Source organism: Carassius gibelio, chromosome A12 (assembly GCF_023724105.1).
Source record: "Carassius gibelio isolate Cgi1373 ecotype wild population from Czech Republic chromosome A12, carGib1.2-hapl.c, whole genome shotgun sequence".
Lineage (NCBI taxonomy): Eukaryota > Metazoa > Chordata > Actinopteri > Cypriniformes > Cyprinidae > Carassius > Carassius gibelio.
Genome location: NC_068382.1, coordinates 23,041,527 through 23,062,738, shown reverse-complemented (window position 1 = coordinate 23,062,738; position 21,212 = coordinate 23,041,527). Strand labels below are relative to the sequence as shown.

Here is a 21,212-nt window from a genome sequence, read left to right as displayed (position 1 = left end):
TGATGGACAGATAGCCCAGTGCAAACAGCTGGCTGATAATTCACTGATATGCCATTTCATGTGCCACTGTTTAGATTTGTTTATGATCTTTCCTGTTTCTAACCGTCCCCTCCCCCTCTGCTTACAAAGACCCTACTAGAAGACTGTCCTTTTTCGAGCAGTAATGGACTTCCTCTAGAAGCGGGTGAGTATTTTGAAGTACGATTGTGAAAATACAGAAGGGAGGTGAAAGGTAAAAAAAAACACTCTTTACAAATTTAAACACTTGCGTCAGAGGTTAATTGCCTCTAAATGTCAGTAATTAGTCTAATAAAGACCTACGTTTGGTTCAGTGCTGGTGTGCATATGTGCCAGGATTTAGATGGGCATCTTTAAAGTGGCAGCGGGCCGAGTGAGTGAAGGGGCGAGATGACCCCTTTGTCCTTTTGTACTATGATAAATGACCGTCTCCTCCTCTGTGCATTCTGTCAGTTTCGGCGCAGTTGAGTTGATACCTTCACCTTGACAAGGAAACTTTGTGATTTATCAGGGCCGCCGGCCAATCAACAGGCCGGGAGCTTGTAGCCCTTGGAGAGCCCGAGAGCACACTGTGGTCAAGTCTCAGGGAGCCGAAAGGGGCGACGTTGTCACCGGTGTGACAGACAAATGAGTCTTGTTAGAAGTGGCTAAAAAAGCGAGAGGGGTCTTGATATGGAGAGAAAAAAAGTGAGAAATATAAAGCAAAAAAAAAAAAAAACGCTTGACTCGTACTAATAACAGAAAGAGTCTAGAGCGGTCACGGCGGGTTAAAAGACGGATAACCCTGTCATGCCGCAGGTTTGGAAATTAGCAAATAATGTTCCAGAGCCCTGATAAATGTCTGACGGGCCTCCATGGCAAATCATTTTTTAACATTTTGATGCATGTCTACAATCCCATCGGAGGAAAGGAAAAGTTTACTGGCCCTCGAATGTGCCGTGACAAATGAAGGCCAGTAAGTGCACGATTTCTGTATGAAGTATAGTTCATTTTTGCCAATTCTGGTAAATGGGTGTCACTGATTAGGACAAATAGTCTGGAAGGGTGATAGCTCCTGCTGTATGTCTCTATTCCTCTCTCTCTCTCTCTCTCTCTCTCTCCCCAGCCTCTAGTGGAGCGTTAAGGCCATGGTCACCAGTGACCATGCCTAAATAGAAAGCAATAGCTTTGATGCAATTAGAGTCCGACGTTGAGCTTTATTTATGGCTGGTGTCATTGTTCGGAATCGTTTGTAAAAGCGCTCAGGAGGCCTGCCTCCGTTAAAGTGTCTATTAGAGCCAGAGCGCTCACATACATATATATCTTAATTTATATCTCTCACTTTCCCCTTGTTAGGAACCAAAGATCATTGCTGCCTCCAAATTTGGGTCATAGAGGCGGACAGAAAGTATACTCTGTCATTCCAATTTAGTTGATAGGGATGTTCCAGCTTATTTTTAAGGTACTTTTGAGACAAAAAAAAGGCAATTCTGACAGCAGCTTAAGGCAAATTTCCAAATCTATTTGTATTGTCTATTAAAAAAAATATATATATATAAAAAGATGTATATTTATTTTATTGTGTGCTTAATATATATATATATATATATATATATATATATATATATATATATATATATATATATATATATATTCCTGTTTCAATAGAAAATACATCAACAAGAAAAAAACTGCACTCATCAAGCCATTTCATGAGGAATTTCAAGTGAACATCTGGATAGCGTTTTTAAAATAGCCAGATCAGCTAAAGAGAGCATTTGCGAGTTGAGAGCTATTGGCAAAGGGACAAGCACAGCCATCCTGCTTTGATTCCTCACCCCCCTCCTTCTGACAAGCTGTTCCATGCCAGACCTGATCAATGGATAACCAATACAGGTATCAGATGGTGCAGCGGTGGCCTTGTGTTAACAAAAGACACGATCGTACAAACATGCAAGGTTAAAGCTAAAAAAATAACAACACACAGATCTTTGAAGGATACAAAGGGATGCAGACTCAATAAACCACTGCAGTGTTTCCTTTTAAATGAAGACACTAACAGCCTGGAGCTGTAAATAGGCCTAACACACACAGAGATACATGCAGCAGATCCGAGTGTTAATGGACGGCCATTGAATAACACATTGTTTTAGGCCCAGTTCTGGCAGCTCATAGACTACAGAGACCCTCTGTTTGCATAAGCTTACAGGATGCCGACATCCCATCACAGGCCCTCTTTAATGTCCCCAGGTCTTGGTGGATCTCTGTGGCGTTTAATTTCACTGCTGTTTAGCTGTGTCAGAGCGAGAGGTGTTGGCGAGTACCGGAGGACATTAGGAGCCGCTTTCAGAGTCTGAGCAGAGTAATTTGTTTAAAGAGCATTGACCTCTGAGACAGGCGGCTTTTGTTGGCCGTGATGGAGGAGAATTATCGACTCTTAAAGTAGCACAGCTCTCTGACAGGAGATTGCTGCCACATCTGAGCGATCACGAAGTACCTTTTACAACACCTTCAGCACTAACACTATTGCAGGGCGATATACTGTATATATACAATATGGCATAATGGAAATCATTGGATTATTTATATTTATGAAGATTTAAATTAAAGACTGTCTTAAATTTTTTTTTACTAAAATACTTAATTGTTGTAAAAATTCTATCAATAAAAAAAAATCCTTCTAAAATAATGAATATACACACATAGGTGTGATATGCACATATTTTGTGAATTTTTTTCCCACTCAACGCATAATTATTTTTTAAAGTTGCTATTAATATATATAACTTTGTAACTATACAATTTTTTTAAATCAATTTCAGGCACAGCAAATGGTGAAATCACACCATACATCACTCAACAGATGGTTGCTCTAAGCTAGTAATGATAAAGCCCATATCTGAATGTAATACGCCCCTGCAAAAGGAGGCCACGGCACTGTATTTAATTGGCCATGATGTATCAGATGAGAGCGAGGGTGTGACTGACTCAGAAACAAGAGGGTGGTCAGCATGAAATGTTGTAATGCCCAACGAAAACTCTGTTTGCACCTTTTTTTCTTAATGACTTCATACAATTTCAGGCCTTTACACAATTTAGCAAATACACAGTAAAAAATGGGGTGTTAATATTTCAGAGTAAAGTTATTTTAACCCAGATAGAGTATTTTCAACATTTTGGGGAGTAAAACTGCTCTTTTAGTGGAGTTAAAAGTGAGTGTAAAATTCTGCAGAAACGCAGTGACAATTTCAACTCTACAGTAGTGATAAATACCCACCACTCTGCTGTGCTTGTCAAACGTGCTGCATTTCAGTGGAGGAAGATTGCGAAGGAGCAACGCTAGGCCACTGATATTGCTCGGTGAGTAACATCCTGTGTTGTCCACACCAAAACTGTATTTTTTAACTTTACATAATTTTAAAAGTGTGCTGATATTAGTTGAGGTCATATTACAAGTTATAGGAATCCGTATCGGTAACTGTGTTTCTTTATACATAAATTATGTTGCAATATTTTTATATATTGGTAATGTTAGCATGCTTCTGATAGTTAATGTTGGTCTTTTAAATGATAACTTAGATCACTGATTGCATGATGTGTTTGTTTAACATGGCTTAACAATTTTAAAGGGTTACTGTTCGAACTAAAATAGCTAATGTGCTAGCTAACTTTGGAACAGTTATTTGGTAGCTAATGGGATACCGTGCCTCTTAACTTTAACTAGCCTGTTAATTAGCTGCAGAAAATAGCCTAACGTTATATTCAACCAGCACAACTTTATCTTCTTCAGCCGCCCTTTGTAATTGCAGTGTAACATCTAAGTAATGCATAGTGCATGAGAGAAATAAATAGGTAACTCTTAGTTGAACCAGCGCTAAATTATGATTTTGAAAATATATTTTCTTTGCTAACAGGGGCAAAATGCTGTTGCGTGTTCAATTCGGGGAAGAGCAGAAATACGTCAAGCTGTCTGAGCTGACATTCGATGCTTTCTTGAAAGAAGGTGGGTACATTAGGTTAAAGCTATACTCTCTACATCACGGAGTGACACAATTAAACAGCTTTAACCTATTATGTTATGATATCTAGTTAGGTCAATAATCATATCTGTTGTGCTTTATATTTTCAGTTACATAAAATCGGCTGCAGGTACCATGGTGACCAATGGTTTGAGGGTTCAAATGAGGGTTCAAAGTCTGTCTCAATGTAGCTTCAAAATCTCGATATGATCCCAGCAGAGAAATAAGGTTCTTATCTAGTTAAATGATCGGTCATTTTCAAAATAAAAATACCACAATTGTACGTGTTGTAGAATCTCAAGATGTGCCACATGTGCCGTCATGATGTCGTAAAGGTCCAATTGTGGTTAAAAATTATATTATTTTTATTTTGAAAACAGCCGATCGTTTCACTATATAAGACCCTTATTTCTCTGCATGGATTGTCAGGTCTTTGAAGCTACATTAAGACATTTGACCCTTCATTTGAACCCTCAAACCATTGGTCACCATGGAAGTTCATTATATGGAGAAAAATCCTGGAATGTTTTCCTCAAAAAACGTATATTATTTTCGCCTGAAGAAAGAAAGACATGAACATCTTGGATGACATGGGGGTGAGTAACTTATCAGCAAAAACATTTTTCAAAGTGAACTAATTCTTTAACAGTTGTTTAAAATATATCTTCTATCACCTCAATCTTGTGATCTAATCTATTGTCAGAAGTTTGTCACCAAAACAATTCTGTTGAATGTGTTTTGTTGTAGGTTGAAACCAGTGTGCAGCAGCATCTAAACAACATCACCAAAAGCAGTCAGCCCTACCTTCTCGCCCAGGGATCCATACAGAGCACCATTCACTCCTACTTTATTGTGTTTGACAAGCATGCACTTCCATGCAAGGCAACAGGTTCAGTTGGAGATTTTGTCGAACTCTTTGAAGCCCATTACGTCTTTGGTACGTCATACAGTCCTTCATTCGCTCCATATGACATACAAATGTTATATGGAAGGAATGACACATCTCTCCTTGTCGTGCCATATTGCTTTCTCAGGTAAACATTTTTATGTTATACATGTTTCTGTCAGAGATAAGGCAATGGGTTTGCAATGTAAATTCAGTGACATTGAAATACTTGATTTTTTTACAATAAATTGTGAGTTCTGTGATCTAGTGTTATTGTGCTTGTTTTTATTTCGATAGTAGTTGATAGTTCTGTAATTCAGTAACAATGCATCTTATAATTTATATATACTTTTTAAAACACTGTAGAGAAATGAAAAGTAAATATTACACATAAAGTGTCATTTTTAAAAAGAGTAAAATTAACTCTATACTGTGTAATTATATTACTCTTAACAGTGTGATTACACTACAGTGTTAAATACTTTTACACATTTCATTGTTATTTTTTACACAATATTGAGTAGAATTAACTCTAAAAATTTGACACTGACCAAAGAGTAAATTTTACACTGATTTCGAGTGGGACCAAATGTTATCTGAAACAGAGTCAAATTCAACTCTTTAGGAGTTAAATTAACACTTCTGTTTTTACTGTGTACTCACAGAGAGAGAGAGAGAGAGAGATTTGACTAGTGAATGATTTTAGCATTTCCATTTCAAAGCATCTGTTTATGAACTAATTACAGGCATAAACTTTAGCAATTTGTTTCAGTCGATAGCACTTACAAGTGTTACAATTGTTCAAGAAGTAAAAAAAAAAAAAACTAAATAAAAAAAAACTAAAATATAGAATGAACTAAAAGAAAATAATCATAATTAAAACAATTATGGTTCCATGTTGAAGAACAATCTTTAATGAATATGCTTTGAAGAGGAATTTAATTGATTTGAAATGTCATCCAGTTAAATAAAGCCTTATGACAGCATGAACTGAGTGTGTGTGTGTGTGTGTGTGTGTGTGTGTGCTCTTGTTTTTGTGACATATTAGGACACAACTCTGTATAATGACATGGGTATGACACAGGTATTACAAGGAGAGGGTGACTTATGAGGACATAACCCTAGTCCCCATTTTTCTAAACGCTTATGAATCATACAGAATGAGTTTTTTTTTTTTTTTTTTTTTTTTTTTTGAGAAAGTAAAATTGCACAAAGTTTCCTGTGAGGGTTAGGTTTAGGGTTAGGGGTAGGTTTGGTGTAGGGCCATAGAATTTACCGTTTGTACAGTATAAAAACCATCACCCTATGGCATGTCCCCACTTTTCACAAAAACAAACGTGTGTGTGCATGTGTGTGCATGTGTGTGTGTGTGTTCTGATTTGCCTGTCATTTGTGACCTCAGAGAGGGAGGTGAGGCATTATGGGGATTGGAGTTCAGAAGATTAGAGGGACGGGGCGTGTAGTCTGTGACTTCCCTTTTTTAATTTGAGGGGATAATTAAGTAAGTCCTCAAAATCTCCGCGAGTAATTATATCTCCTCACTGATGAGCAGGAACAAGGATCAGTGAGGGAAAACAAACAACAAACATCTCATGAAGACAGGGGACTGTGGGGGTGACAGACGCTGGATTGTCTTCTATAATAGCCTCCAGTAAATTTTGAGTATAGGTAATATAATTATACAGTTTAAACATTTATATATACTGTATAGATAAGCTATATTTACAGTACTTAATAAATAAACTTTTACACATAAATAGACAGAGAGACAGACAAATGGAGAGATAGACAGACAGTCAGATAGATAGTTTATCTGCATGTTTTGTTATTGACTGACTGGGCAGCAAAACAGCTGTTTTGGTGTTGGACACAGCACAAGTTTTACTAGGGTCAGAAACTATGGTTACCATGGTCAGATTTTGTTAGGGTTGATAACACACATTTGTCAAAACAATATAATGTGTGCTGAATTTGACACAGACTCCCTATTTTGTGCTTATTAGCATTAGCACATGTTTGGTCCCTGAGTCTCTGTGGCTTTAACGATGGCAGACATTAATGTCTGAGCAGGTCTGGTATTAGCCGGCCCCGTGTTCTCGGGTTTCATTATCGCAGGGGCTCATTGGCCTCTGCCCTGCCCCTGCTGAGAGGGTTAAATGTGGGAGGGAGAATCGGCCCACAGCCTCTGTGGGACTGAGATGGGGAACAGCTGCCTGGGGGGACCGGGGCCCCTTCCTCACCTCCCTTCTCTTTCTGTCATTTTCTCTCTCTCCCTCTCTCTCTCGGCCTTGACATTCCTAAGTGTGAGAGTAATTCCTGATGATTATCTCATTGTCCTACTCAATTTGGGATCAGACACACTGCTTCCAGGTCAAACACGGTGTGGCCGTGTAACCTCCAGTATCAGCTGTATCGAGGGAGAGATTACACTCATCTAAGACCGCATAAAAACACAAGCGGGCCCAAAATCCACACAAAGCACAACCTTGTGAGCTGGTCACACACAGGGACGCACACATGAGCAACCTTGGCGACAAGAAACACTAGTGTTTTTGTGCAAAGTAAAGTACGTTGTGCAGGAGAAAGGGGTCTGAGATGTGTTGTCAGGGTTTGAGATTAACTGGAGTTGGCAGCTGCCCCCAACTCCATTGCCTTGCCTTAGATGGAGGAGATATTGGGTTACAGAGGCATGCATCCCACACCGGATGGGGTTCAGCACTTAACGATAGAGCCAAAGATGTGGGAAAATCAACTGAAACTCACCTGTATACACAAATCGTCCTGGTGCACCTTTGCAGAACTGCTTGGATTTGTAGGACAAGGTGACCTCTACGACACCAGGGATGTGTCTTGGAGGGGTCTGCACTCGGATGGCATGAGGCGTAATGAGCTAAGAGAGACAATCAGTAAAGTTGGTTAGGACCATGCAAACTGCACCAATTGCTGCATTGATTTGAACAACTGGCATCCAATGAAAACATTTAACCAATGAGCACCCGTGCTTCTCTAATTGTAAAAACCCTTTAAAAACTCTTTAAAAAAAAAATCTTGTTGTTTAGGGGTTTTGAGTACACAGAGCTCGAAAATAGGGCATTACCAGACAGTGGGCAAACTAGGCAACCCTGCCAATTATTGCACATATTTGAACGCCTGAGAGGTACATTAACCTGTCAAGGAGAAGCCATTCAAAACCGAACTACATACTTTCCTCATTTTTCTTTTCCTCACTTTAGACTTAACGTCAGAAAACAGACCTTGGGTTACACTAAGCCAAGAGAAGTCCAAAGGCCAGGAGTCCTGCTAAAATCACCTCCATATGTCTTTCCTTCACTGTTTTCCTTGCTTTCCCTGGCTTGTTTCCCCCCCTCTGAGATATTTCACCCCTAATTGTTCAATTGTTTTGAAAGACCTCATGGTTCGGCACGGAACGCGGCGGAGGCCTCTGTGGACTTATTGTGGGGCTGTTTAGCATGCAGTTTGTTTATCTAACTCCTTATCTGCTCTTGTGATTAAACTAGGAAAAGAAAATAATAAAATAAAATTGAATAAACAAACGTTGATTGGCTCGTTGCGGCTCCAACCGGCAAATATATGCCAGACAGTTTTATAAACTCATAAAGGAACATACTAACCTGAAGTCGTTATTAGCGCCGAACTAATTACAACACAGCTTCGGCATCCCTTTAGTTCACTCTTATTTATATGTTTATGTGGCGTGAAATGAACAAAAAATGAATGTAAAGAGACAATAAACGGACGCCAGCGTAATTGCATTAAACCAGTAGAAGCAGGGCTTCATAAACTGTGTATAATCACAGTTTTCACGTAATCACTTTTTATAGAATCTAATGAAGTTCATTAGAAGGCTGTTACAGAAACAAATGGCTGGGCAAATATCTCATGCACAATAAAATGGTTTTATGTAAAAGTCTTACCTCACTCCATACTAGCATGGTGCCAAACACGACTTGCAGTCCATCGAAAAAGTTATCGCCAATGATGATGACCGTGGCTCCTCCAGTGGTCCAGCCTTCACTGGGACTAATGGCCTTTATGCACGGGGTAGCTGCTTATAACAGAAAGAAAAAGCACAACTCTCAGGATCCCTCTATTGTATGGACACACGCTAGCCACATGTAGATCATTCTCACGCTGAGGATAACCTAAAGTAAACAAAGCATGAATGATTTGGGCCACGTAAACACAAAAGGCCTGCTTTGCACATCAACCCTTCTGTGTAGAAATCAGCCATTAAACTGTTCGCTAACACAATGAGAGGGAAGAGAAAACATCGACTGATGCGCCTAGCGCCCATCTAGCAGATAAACTGCCGTATGGATACGTTAAACCAAATACGGCCATTACTGATGATAAAGCACAGTGCACGCTAGGACCGTCGATTTATCTGTCTGGCTTCCACAGATCTGAGATCAGTCAATCAAAAGGTTGTGAAGCAAAGCACGGGCAGAGGGTGCAAAAACGGCTGGTTTCGATTTTTAATGCATCCGCTAATTGGGTCGAGCCTTTTCATCTCCAAACTTCGCCTTTGGTTTTTAAAAACTTCCAACCCTTTATTTCCCTGGATCTCTTATCTTTTGGTAAAGAGTACTTTCTGGGGTCTTTAAAATCAGATTTTAGAGAAGATGAGATGGGATTTGCAGGTTTAGGAGCTATCATGATAATGCTGACGTACATGTGTGTTCTTAAATGAGAAAATGAGGCCGTGGCCTTGACCCTGCATTTGTCGTGAAGTTAGCCAATGGCTTATTAGCATACATTATCGTACTGCCCCCCTCCACCCCTGCAGAGCTGAGAGGTGCTATCACAGTTGTAAGCGGTCGGAGGCCCAGGGCGACTCGACCCCCCGTTAACATCTTAGTGCTGCCTGCTTTGATCAGCTTTTCCACTTCACTCTGTTGACTCTGTTCCACCACCCCCTCCAAAGCACCTTTTGAATACGAACTCCTGTGCAATGAGTGCGCGGATACAACAACACGCCTCTAATACTGTCCATGAATTCAACCGCAACAGTAGCCCTTCACCTTGAGCTGTTTTCATTTTATTTTACAGCTTTGCCTGCCCACTCCCTTCATTTATTTTCCAGGGGAAAATAACAATGGCATTGTGCTTTTAGATTTTAAAGTCTCAGGGAGGTTATTAATAATGCACCGAAGATGGCTGGCCTCTTTGGAAGCCCTCTCAGCTTTGAGTCTCTCCCCTCCATTAAAAGGGTCTGACATCATTTTCATCAGCCCACAGACTCTGACATCATTTTATCACCAAAAATATTCAATAAGCCACTTATGCCAATACTAATGCTGCTTTCACTGTTTTTTTTTGTTTTTTTCTTTAATAATCATAAACCCATATTATGTATAATAAATATTTACAATTTATATAAATTATATATTATAGTTTTAGAAATAAAAGTATATATTATAAATTAATATTCATTTAATATGATATTGATATATGTTGATTAATACATTTAAGAAATTATTTAAAATGGGATGTTCTATTATTGAGAAATATAAAAATCATATCATAAATCATAAAATATCACTATATAAAAAAAAAAAATTATTATTATGTATTTATTTTTTTTTAAGTAGACCCCAAGGTCTATATGATAGTCTAGTCACTATATATGCCTTGGGGTCCAAAACTATGAGACTTGTTTGCCTGTTTAAAGCTTCTTTACGCCTTTCTGGGACATATTACATGCCAAAATTTAATACTTAAGGTTAGGGGTTGTTCATTTACTTCATAATTTCCACTAATAACACAGTAAATTATATATTTATGACCGTTACATGAGATAAACCTGCAGGGTTAAGCCCTTATGTGTGCAGGACTTTCTCTTCCCTGCCTCTCTGCAGTTCTGGCGGCCCTAGTTAATCAACATTAGGTATTGTTGTGTAGAACAGCCCAGACAAGGCAGCTCTCTTTGTTTGCCTTAATGTTGGACTAGTGGAGGTTATATTTACTCATTCCTCTCAGCTCCCAGAGCACCAGAAGCCATGAGCTTGATCACACACACACACACACACACACACACACACACACACACACTGGGAGCTTGCCTTTAACTAGAGCTGTTGACTTCATGCTAATAAGTTCATACAAATTTTCATTTCTGAGGCTTGGGAATGACATTTGCTTTTCTTAATTGCAGGCAGAGCGTTTGAAAGAGGATCAACTCTCTAAAGACAGACACGACTCCTCACAGGGACTGACCTTCATCAGCGCAACCAATTAGAGCAAATCATTCACCAAAAATTACAGTAAACAAATTTACTTTGTGTAGGTGAGTAGAAGGAAGGGAGTCACGTGAGCATGTCTGCGTGTGTATGATGTGAGAATGGGTCGATGAGAGGGACAGTCTGGCAGCTGTGGCCTGAGATCACCACGCATTGCCTCGGAATTCGAAACGCCCACAACCCCCCCCCCCCCCCCACACCCCCTCCTCCTTGAGAAAAGGGCTGCCAGACCTCTCGCCCCTCCGCCGCAGAGCATTTGCATACATTCTGCGTGAATATAGAGAGGGAACATGTGTTGAATGGGAAGCATAAAGGAGTGAATTACACAGCCTGTGTTCATCAGCTAATGATATACGTGCGAAATGCACTCAAGCGGATGATGGAAACTGGAGAAAGCAGACATGGTCTATGGCGGCCCGGAGAAGCCAAGTTCAACACTCCACTAGGAAGTGACAAGCAGGAACATGTTTTAACGAGGGAGAACAATTTAGCAGGGGATGTAGTTTGGTCTATTTCAGCATAAACCATTACATAGACTATCCCAAAATATATTTATGATTTTTTTTATTAGAACAAATATAAAATTATATAATATAATATAATAATTGTAAAATATTTTTACAAATATTATGTAACTGAAATTATCTAAATATTTAATAAATAATTATAAATAAATTATAAATTTATTAAAATTATAAATAAATAATTATATATGTATGTAATGTATAAATGCATTGAAGAATTTTGTGATAGTTCTTTACTATCAGAGAAATCACTGGCTTTGTTTTGTCGAGCTTCCTCTGGCTGAAGTGGACAGTCAACCAGCAAGATTGTTTCAGTGTGTGTGTGTGTGTGTGTGTTTTCCCGTGTGTATTGTTTACAGAACACCACGGCGTATTGGTGTGAAGCTTTAATCAGACTTGAGTCATCTTCCATGGCAACATGGCGGCCGGCGTGTTTGTCACCTTCTTCGCTGCACTCCCCAATATTGAGGCACTCTAACAGGTCCCATCCTGCCTGCTGCAACCTTCCTTTGTTCCAGCGCGTAAAATGTCTTGTAATTGTGCAGGGGATGTCCAGATGGCAGGCTGATCCCGGCGCTGATGGGATTAGAGCTCTTACCTCACGTCGGCCCATCTGTCCTCTCTAACTGGCTACGGCCTCACAGACGCCGACCGCTCGTCTTTATTGCATAAACCTAACAACATTACCACCACTTGGTATGCAAATCAACCCAGAGCTGTAGGCCCAGACCGGAGGGGGTGCATGCACCGCAAGAGAGACTTTCTTTTGCTTGTACTAAACGTCTTCCTCCTCTTTTCTCTCTTGTGCATCGCTATATTCTCAGAACCAATTCTAAGGGGCTTCCGAATCTGGGAATATGTGCTTTCGGACAAGGGAGGGGGTTGTTGATTTTGTATGATGTGTCTGGCTATGCGCAGATGGGGCCGTTTTGGATGTGAGCGCGTGCGCACACGTTCCCACATGTGTGAATTCGTACATATGTTTCTGCACGGCGTATCTAAATGGCGCTAATGCAAAAGAAACCCTCCTATAGTGTGCATTCGACTCTTTCTCCTCCCCCAGGTTTCATTCTCCAGCTGTAAATAATGAAAGGGGTTCATGTGCTCGGAGAGCACGGTAACGGTGAGGGTCCGCTGGGCCATGCAAGAGGGAATTACTTTAAGTTGAAGATCAGAAGGCAGAGTAAATTCACTGTCCGGGAAAATTCGCCTGAATTAGATGATTAGATAAAAGTGAGAGGAAAGGAGAAACGGTTGGACCGCTCTGTGGCTGCTTTCGAGCTCTCACGGCTTGAATCTATCACTTTCAAGAATGTGTTTTTAAACTAAAGCACCCTATATCTGTGGCGCAGGCCCGGACTTGACCGTAAATATGGATGAATTTTTATTTTACGACTATATATCCTGTACATGTGTGCTAGGATCTCTTCTAGACCCAAATGGAAAGAGATGACAGGTTGAACCTTTCTCGAGTTTCCTTTTCAGCCGAATGATACGTCTTAAATGTTCTCCCGAGTTTAAAGAAGTGATTAAACGGCAAGTTCGGCAACTGTCAGATGCTCGGAAACTCTTTCTTTCCGTTTAACGGCCCCCTGGTTGCCCTTAAAGGGCCAGATATTAGACAGGTAGCTGTAATATTCAGTTATTTTAAGGTGAGCTTTTAAAACAGTCGGAAATTTAAAGGAGTTGTCAGGAATATCGCCACCACTTGTTACAGTGCTGTCAGAATTCACCGCAAGAGGGAACAGATTCATCTAAATTTGACCGAGAATATTGTATGCAAGGACTAACGATAAAAAAGTTTTGATAAAAACGATAAAATCACAAATTATGAACGATCTATAACACACCTATAAAACCTATAAAACCACTGAAATCCTAACTATACGATGGTTGTAAACACAGTTATCGGAGCTTAGAAAAAGATTTACATTAAAAAGGGCTCTGCAAACCAGACTTTAATGAAGGATAGCCTTGGCTATGTGTTTGGGTTGGGCAGTGTTTTTTCTTTCTTTCTCTCACTCGGTCTCACGGGACTCAGGCAGACGAGGGGAGAGGCCTCAACCTTCTTAATTGCTCTCCTAATTAAAGGCGGTTGCTAAGGAAAACACACCTACTATCAAGCGACTACAGCAGAGAGACAAACAATACGTCAACACACCAAACACTCGAGCGCTCAGGGCACAAACGTTCAATTACACTACTTCTGTACTGTTTCACCAACGTTAATGCGAGTAGCTGGGAAATAGAAAACAAATATTTTTTTTTTTATTGTGTTTTTTGTCTCACATGAGCAGGGATTTCATGCGATTTCTCTCGCATCATTAAATATTACTGGTGCTTTGGTTGATATGGTAATTACGGACTGATTAAGACAAAGAAAATACTAATGTTTTGCTTTTAAATGAGCAGAGATTATGTTATTAGATTGTGTTTTAATGCTTAGCCCATAGTTTTGAGTACTGAAGTAGAGTGATCAAAACCATCTCAGTCTAACAAAGCAGCAAAATCTGTATTTGACCAGCCAGTGACTTGTTTTTTTTTTTTACCTTCAAGAAGCCAAAAACTCATTGTATAAAGGTAACCAAGTCCGGATGAAATCTGAATTCGGAGGTATATTCATGCTATTTTTTTTTTAAACAAACCCCTGAGATCAAAATCGCACCACAGTTGATATAGAGATATATTTTTCAGAATTACAAAAAAAAAAAAAAAAAAAAAAAAAAAATCATTAAAATGTATTAAAAAGACTTGAAAAACGTGGCCCAATATCATTCATAATAATAGATAAAACTCAAAAAATTTATAATAATAAGGGAGCAACATCATCCGATCTAAACAAAAACAAATTTTTTAAAAGTACTATTCAGTGGACAGAGAAAGCATGGATATTCTCTAAAAGATGAACTAGCCACGTTTCATCTAAAGCTTGACTACTATGTTTTGTGGAAGGAGGATGTGGATGACTAAAAAAAATAAAAATGTGTGCTTAAAATGAGAAAAAGGGAAAAGGGAAAGGCAGGAAAAAAGAGAAAGTGAGAAAAGCTCAGCAAATAATAGTGTTATGGGAAATGTGCCTACCATTCTCCAGATAAGGAGTGGCCGTACCTTCTGAGGGGTCAAGGCGGCGGGCTCTTCTGCCGTGTTTTGAGTTGTTGTGGACGAACATGTTGTCTGACACGGCCAACACGTGACCATCCACATTAACCGTTGTCGATACAACGACCTGTGAAGAAAACGGAAAGATTGTTTGAAGGCATGTTCCATCTCTGGGCGATGTGTGAAGAAGTTCATAGAGAAGTACTGCTTCACATTATTCCTAGGAAAAATTTAAAATTAACCATCCCCATCACCATCTAAATAAAGTTGAATATATTAAATAGTATAAACTAAAAAAAAAAAAAAAAAAAAAAAAAAATTATATATATATATATATATATATATATATATATATATATATATATAATATATATATATTTTTTTTTTTTTTTAGTTTATACTATTTAATATATTCAACTTTATTTAGATGGTGATGGGGATGGTTAATTTTAAAAAAAAATTATATATGAATTCGGTATGATAGAGTTTGCATAAATCCATTATTTCACATTAAAATCATGTTGCACATGTTTTTTCTTGCCAAAAAAATATGAACTTGATGCAAACAGACTATTTAGACTTCATTCAACTAAATTAAACATTTGGCATCCAAAAATATCAGGCGTTTTTTTTTTTTCTTTCTGAGTACTTAAAGGCCAGAGAAACAAGAAGGACACTTCTGAGGGGTTCTGCGGGGTCTTTATCAGAAATTGAGACACTTTTTTTTCTGCTCCCTCTTTGTTGTGGGTCCTATTTGCAAGAAAACGAACACAAAAAGTATTTTTTTGCCCGTGGTGTCGACTCAACATGAGAGGAGGTTTCAGTCCAGTTAGTGGATGAGCCCGGCACCCCTCTGATCAGTAGGGTCCTTAGGATACAGACACACACGCGCCACACACACTGCGTTCGTGGCTTTGTTTGTTTGACTTCTCTCCTCCGTACCAGCGAGGCTTAATTTTGAATGCTGACAACCGTGCGACCACTCCACACCTTCGAAACAATAACCGCAAACACATTTGCCTCACTGGAGCTTGAACCCGTGCCCATTGTTTATTTTCCAAGACAAGCAGGAGGGAGCGAAACAAGGGAAAAGTTGCTCGCTTTTGCAGTCTTACTAGGTTTGGTGAAACTACTCCCCGCAGGCTTCACATTATTAAAACAATAAGTTATATCACTATAATCAGAAAAAAAGAGTCTGTTTTCAAACCTTAAGCAACAAAAGATGACTTGCGTGGTTCAATATGCTTCGTGTAAGCTGGCACGGCGTCTGACTGCTAATGACCCAGCCTGAATTCAAACAGGCTACTGTTAGCTACGGCTCAAATCTGCTTAGAAACTTCCAAACACGTTCACTTCAGATAATCAGATTAATGCGAACGCTTTTGACATGTTTGCATTTTTTCAAAAATGGAGTATACTAATTCTGGGTGTCAAACATGAAATCATATTCGCTTAATGAAGGTGAAAAATGTTTAACATTGTCTTATTCTGGTCCGCGGATGCAATAGGTCATCATATTTCTTTCTCCATGCATGAATCGACTCTATATAAAGCGCATTTAATTTCTCATTTGAAGAATATAATTAACCTTTGTGAGAAGGAGAGCTGTTTTTTTCCCATTTAAAGGAGACACTTGGGCGGTTACATGAGTGCACGTGTTAGATAAAGGACGAGAGGCTTGACTGAGAAGAACTAACCAAACCCTTGTCAATCAAAGAGAGGCCTCCGTTTTGAAGCACTGTGGCTTTTTTTCACAAAAGGCTACAATTAGTGTTTAATCTGCCACTTAAGGTGAACAGAAATAAGTGGAGAGTCTCTCATCTGCTCCATCATCCATTAGCAGCCACTCAAACGCAGCCTCCGGCCCACAGATCGCTAGCTCACCCCATTACATTGATCTATAGATTTATTGATTAGGTGTTTTATCTTATTAGTCACAGCTTGAGTAAGGGCTGTGATGGAGAAGGGTGGTAGACCTTCAAAAGAAAAACAGAATTTCAAAAGACCCCCCCCCCCCCAAACCAGTAGCAGTTGAGGGGGTCTTCTTTGTTTTTGTTGATCTGTTTACTAAAGAGGGCTGCCCATACAGTTGCACTGAGAGAATGATGGACGTTTAGCATCTGAATGAGGAGTGGTGTTGGAGGGGTGGTGTGCGATGTTGTGGGGGGTCCGAGGTGGAAGTGAAGCAGTTACAATCTGGAATATTCCCTCTGTCACGTTCACAGTAAAGAGTCACAATAAAGCCCATCTTGAGGCCTATTCACAACAAATAAGATCTCTTGGAAAAAATGTGGATATTGACATTAATTACTTAGCATTGAACAAATGTAAAAACTGACCAAAAATCTGACCAGAAAATCAAAATAGTAAACAACATTTAAAAAAATTATGATTATAAATAAAAATGTATTGTAAAGCAAAAAATAATTGAAAATTGAAAACAGATAAACAACATATACATTATTACTTTTAATCATTATTTTAAAAAATAATAATATTTGTAGTGTGAAGAAAAACTAACTGAAAATAAAAACAAAAACTGATGACGGTAACATTTTTCGAATCAAGCCTTTTTTTTTTTTTGCATTAAATATAATTGTGGATGTCTGTCCTGTCAAAAAGCCATGGTGTGAATAGGCCTCTAGATGTATCCTTTTTACAGGAAAAATAGAGGTAAAGACAGGATGACAGGAAAAAAAAGAGAAGGAAAATGGAATGGCAAATGGGGGAAGACAGAGACCCCAAAAACACGACCTTGCCATGAGATCATGGAGAATGGAACATGAGTGAAATTTATTCTGGACGTGGCATTTAGCTTAGCAGAGCAGAGTTTAAGGGTTAGCGCTGGAGGAGAGGTGTCTGTTAATGGACTCTGCTCACAGACTGACAGGCATCACGGCTTTGGGTCATTTGTCTCACAAGCTGCTTTTGGTTGGAATTGTCTTCCAATTATGATTTCAAAAAAGTGATTCTGTCATAAGCTCTCCTCACAGAGTTGCTTAAATTATTTTGAGTAAAACCACCACTATGTGGACTATAGAAGGGGAATGTTTTGGTTGTGAAGGGTGATGTTTCCTTGAAGGAAGTTTTTAGGAGATAAGTACAGATTCCACAGGCAACGACTGATGGAGAAGAGAGAAGTCAGAGTGAGTAAATCAACAGAAACTAGTGCTCTTTGAGGATACACTGGCATTAGTATGGCTCTCCACACACACACACCTCCACCAGGTGCTGAGGCAGAGGAAGTGTAAATAGGTTGAAAACCCAGACATGCTGCTACATCGAGAGAAAGAGAGGTCCAGTTGCTTTATTATGGGGAGGCACATCCACAGTGACGGATGTTTCTTTTACTCGCCGTGCAGGCAGAAAGGACACTTCCTCTCACGCCGGCTCTGACCTTCTGCTCTGGAAGCATGGATCAATATCACTGAAGACACTTGACGTCCCAAAGCATGAAAAATGAAAGTTGTGCAAACGGCTGCACCACTGTTGCCTGCTCAACAATGCATCTATATAACCACAAGTATATAAACACACATCCTCGCAGCACTGGCTTAAGCGGAGCAGTCACACACACACACACACACACACACACACATAATGAAGTCCAAGGCCGCAGCCTTTCTGTGTGCTGGATCTAATAATGTCTTCTGTGATTGGATGGAACCATCCATAAATGGATAAAAATGGATAGATAGATAGATAGATAGATAGATAGATAGATAGATAGATAGATAGATAGATAGATAGATAGATAGATAGATAGATAGAGTTTATTTTTATGTGTATAACATTATGGAATGTGCTTAAGCAGAATTGCAGAATCGAAGCATCTCTGGAGGAGACAGTTCTGGCCTTCGACCGGGTCCAGGCAGGCCGTTTAAATATATCCACCAAGCGATACACCACACAGCTACCCCAGCAAGCCTGTTTTTAACATTAGGATGTGTGTGTGGAGAGAAAAAGAAAACATTACCTGGAATCTGCGCATGTCCCTTGGGTTCCCTGCATTCTTCAGGCAGTTCTGATTACACTTGAGGAAGAATTTCAAAAAGAATCTGCAAGAGAAGACAAAGAGACAGAAAACTCCACATTAGACAATCAATCCAGAGAAAACTGGCACGGAACAAATCAATAGCACAAAATACAACTGTAGACTTCATAGCAGAGCGAGTCCAGGACGTCCACCTGCAAAGGTGCGATCAAACCGACAGCTGGATTCACCTTGTTTCTAGATAATTCCCCTCAGAGTAATGATCATTAGTGTTTTGTTCCTCACCCTCCCACGACCTCCCTGTCTCTCTGTTTTTCAGTCTGTCCGTGTGGCTGACGCATCCAAATCCCACAGTTCCCCACAGAACCCATCTGTCCGTCACTGACAGGAAGTCAGTTAATATTCCGCCCCCCTCTTTCCTCCCCGTTCTACCCTGTAATTAAGGCTTAACGTGCTCAATGGGGAGGTAAACCAGAACACCTGAGCCCTGCTCATCACAGACGAGGACCGGCGAACGAACGGGGTAGGAGACCTAACGAGGTGAGAACGGGCTGCAAACTTACAGTCCTGTTAGACAATTAGACACACCCCGCCAACGGGACAACAGCACCTGGTAATTATTGGGCAAATTACTAACTGCATAATCTGTTCGGAAAATGTCATGTGCGCGCGAGAGTCAGAGAAGGTCCCATCGGACAGGCCCTCACACACACGCACCTCAGGAACTAAAACCTGGTGTTTTTATGAGGTAAAGAGACACTTCAAGAGTCCTTCAAAAGAAGGAAGACGGATAAGAGGGCTTAAGGGAAGAGGAAGTTGAACGCTCGTACAGCTGCTGCCACACTCCTCGTACCACAGGAAGTGGTTGCACAAGAATTGCTATAGAAGTCAGATGAGCCGTTTTGAGTTTTTGATAAATTGTTTTTTTTTTTAAAGCCATTTGTTTGCAGCTATAGAGTGAGAAATGGATGGATTGATGGAACAATATAACTATAGACAGATATATGGATGAATGGAATGATAGAACTATAGACGGATGGATGGAATTATAGAACTATAGATGGATGGATGGAACTATAGTACTAAGGATGGATGGATGGATAGATATATAGATAGATATAGAGGGTTTATTTTATTTGTATCAAATTTGGAATGTACTTAAGCAGAATTGAAGAATGAAAGCATCTCTGGAGGAGACAGTTTCTGTCTGACCTATTGTAAATCACCAATATGGTTGCAGAGTGAGCTGGCGTTTCCTAAAAGGGACCTCGGTTCATCCCGAATTATCCAGCAAGTGGGAAATTTGTCTTTGTATATGGATGTCCATGTCCACCAATATTTACCTCAGTGTTTCAACCCTTGAGAGGCTGGACGTACAGCATAAAGGTCCCTCGTTCTCTCGCTTGCATTCACGCTACAGTGTCATGCATTGCAGATTGCGTTCAGTATTGAGTTAGCTCATGTATTTCACTAGGTAAACAGTGTGTGTATGCAGGATGAAGTCTCTCATTCGGACTCTCCGATGGGACCGCGAGCCAAGCAATATATCACTGTGTGAAATGACATCTGCAACCCTGAACACCCTTCCACTTCCAATTCTCATTTATATACAGTCACCCTTTCCTCCCGACAGAGAGGGAATGTTTAGGATTGAGACAGATTGAGGAAAAGTAAGAGAAAGGTGAAGCAAGGGCCCCGAAGGTGGCCTTGGTAGTTTCAGACTTTTTTTTAGTGACCGGCGTCAATAAAAAAGTGAATTTCAGCATTGTTGGGGTGGGCGTAAAGAAAGATGGCAGTCATAACGGCAAGAGGAGACCAAAAAAGAGTCTGCCGTCATTAGAACATTAGCTTTAATTGTGTACAGTGTGTGTATGGTAGTTGTTGGACAGGCCATTATCAGAATGAGTATTACGAGCTGTAATTCGTGGCCCCTGTTTTATTTCCCCATAGAGCTGTAATGTTTCACAGCAGGTATCGGAGTAAATCAAGCCTGAAATATAGCCTTTATTTACCTCTCTCACTCGCTATCTCTCTCTCTCTCACTTGTTTTGTTCTCACTCTATAGCCACAAAGAAATGGCTTCACACACATGTACACAGGTGGAAACACTTGTGCTAACTCAAAGATTATTGCAAAGCACCCATTCAGAGGTTTGAAAGTGAGATGGACCGCATCAATTTCAATAGATACAGCAAAAACATGAAAAACCCTAGAGGTATATAAAACGTACAATGTTGATTGTAAGATGTTGTACAAAAAATAAAATAAAAACATTTATACTTTTACTTAAAGTATATATATATATATACACACACACACACAATGCCGTCATTCTATAGTAAATTATATAAAAAGAAAATTACGTAACCTACTATAGCCAAACACATTTACAATTAATGTCAAAGAAAATCATTAAATTAAATTAATTATAAA

General features: G+C 39.6%; 1 protein-coding gene and 1 long non-coding RNA gene across 16 annotated transcripts in view; one reads left to right on the top strand and one right to left on the bottom strand.

The window, feature by feature from the left end:
• The window catches only part of LOC128025493 (transcription factor COE3-like), a 94,812-nt gene that overhangs the window by 19,157 nt on the left and 54,443 nt on the right, over window positions 1-21,212 (bottom strand). For 6 of the 15 annotated variants that reach the window (XM_052611908.1, XM_052611916.1, XM_052611919.1 and 3 more), the window contains exons 7-10: window positions 18,762-18,843; window positions 14,768-14,912; window positions 8,838-8,971; window positions 7,666-7,792 (exon numbers count right to left, since the gene is read on the bottom strand). In XM_052611908.1, coding sequence (XP_052467868.1) covers window positions 7,666-7,792; window positions 8,838-8,971; window positions 14,768-14,912; window positions 18,762-18,843 — 488 coding nt within the window. The remainder of the gene's footprint in view (window positions 1-7,665; window positions 7,793-8,837; window positions 8,972-14,767; window positions 14,913-18,761; window positions 18,844-21,212) is intronic. The other 9 variants (XM_052611909.1, XM_052611922.1, XM_052611911.1 and 6 more) reach the window with 3 other exon arrangements.
• Window positions 3,117-4,196, top strand: LOC128025495 (uncharacterized). The gene is made up of 3 exons (XR_008186165.1): window positions 3,117-3,357; window positions 3,912-4,000; window positions 4,127-4,196. It is a non-coding gene; the product is annotated as an uncharacterized LOC128025495 (long non-coding RNA).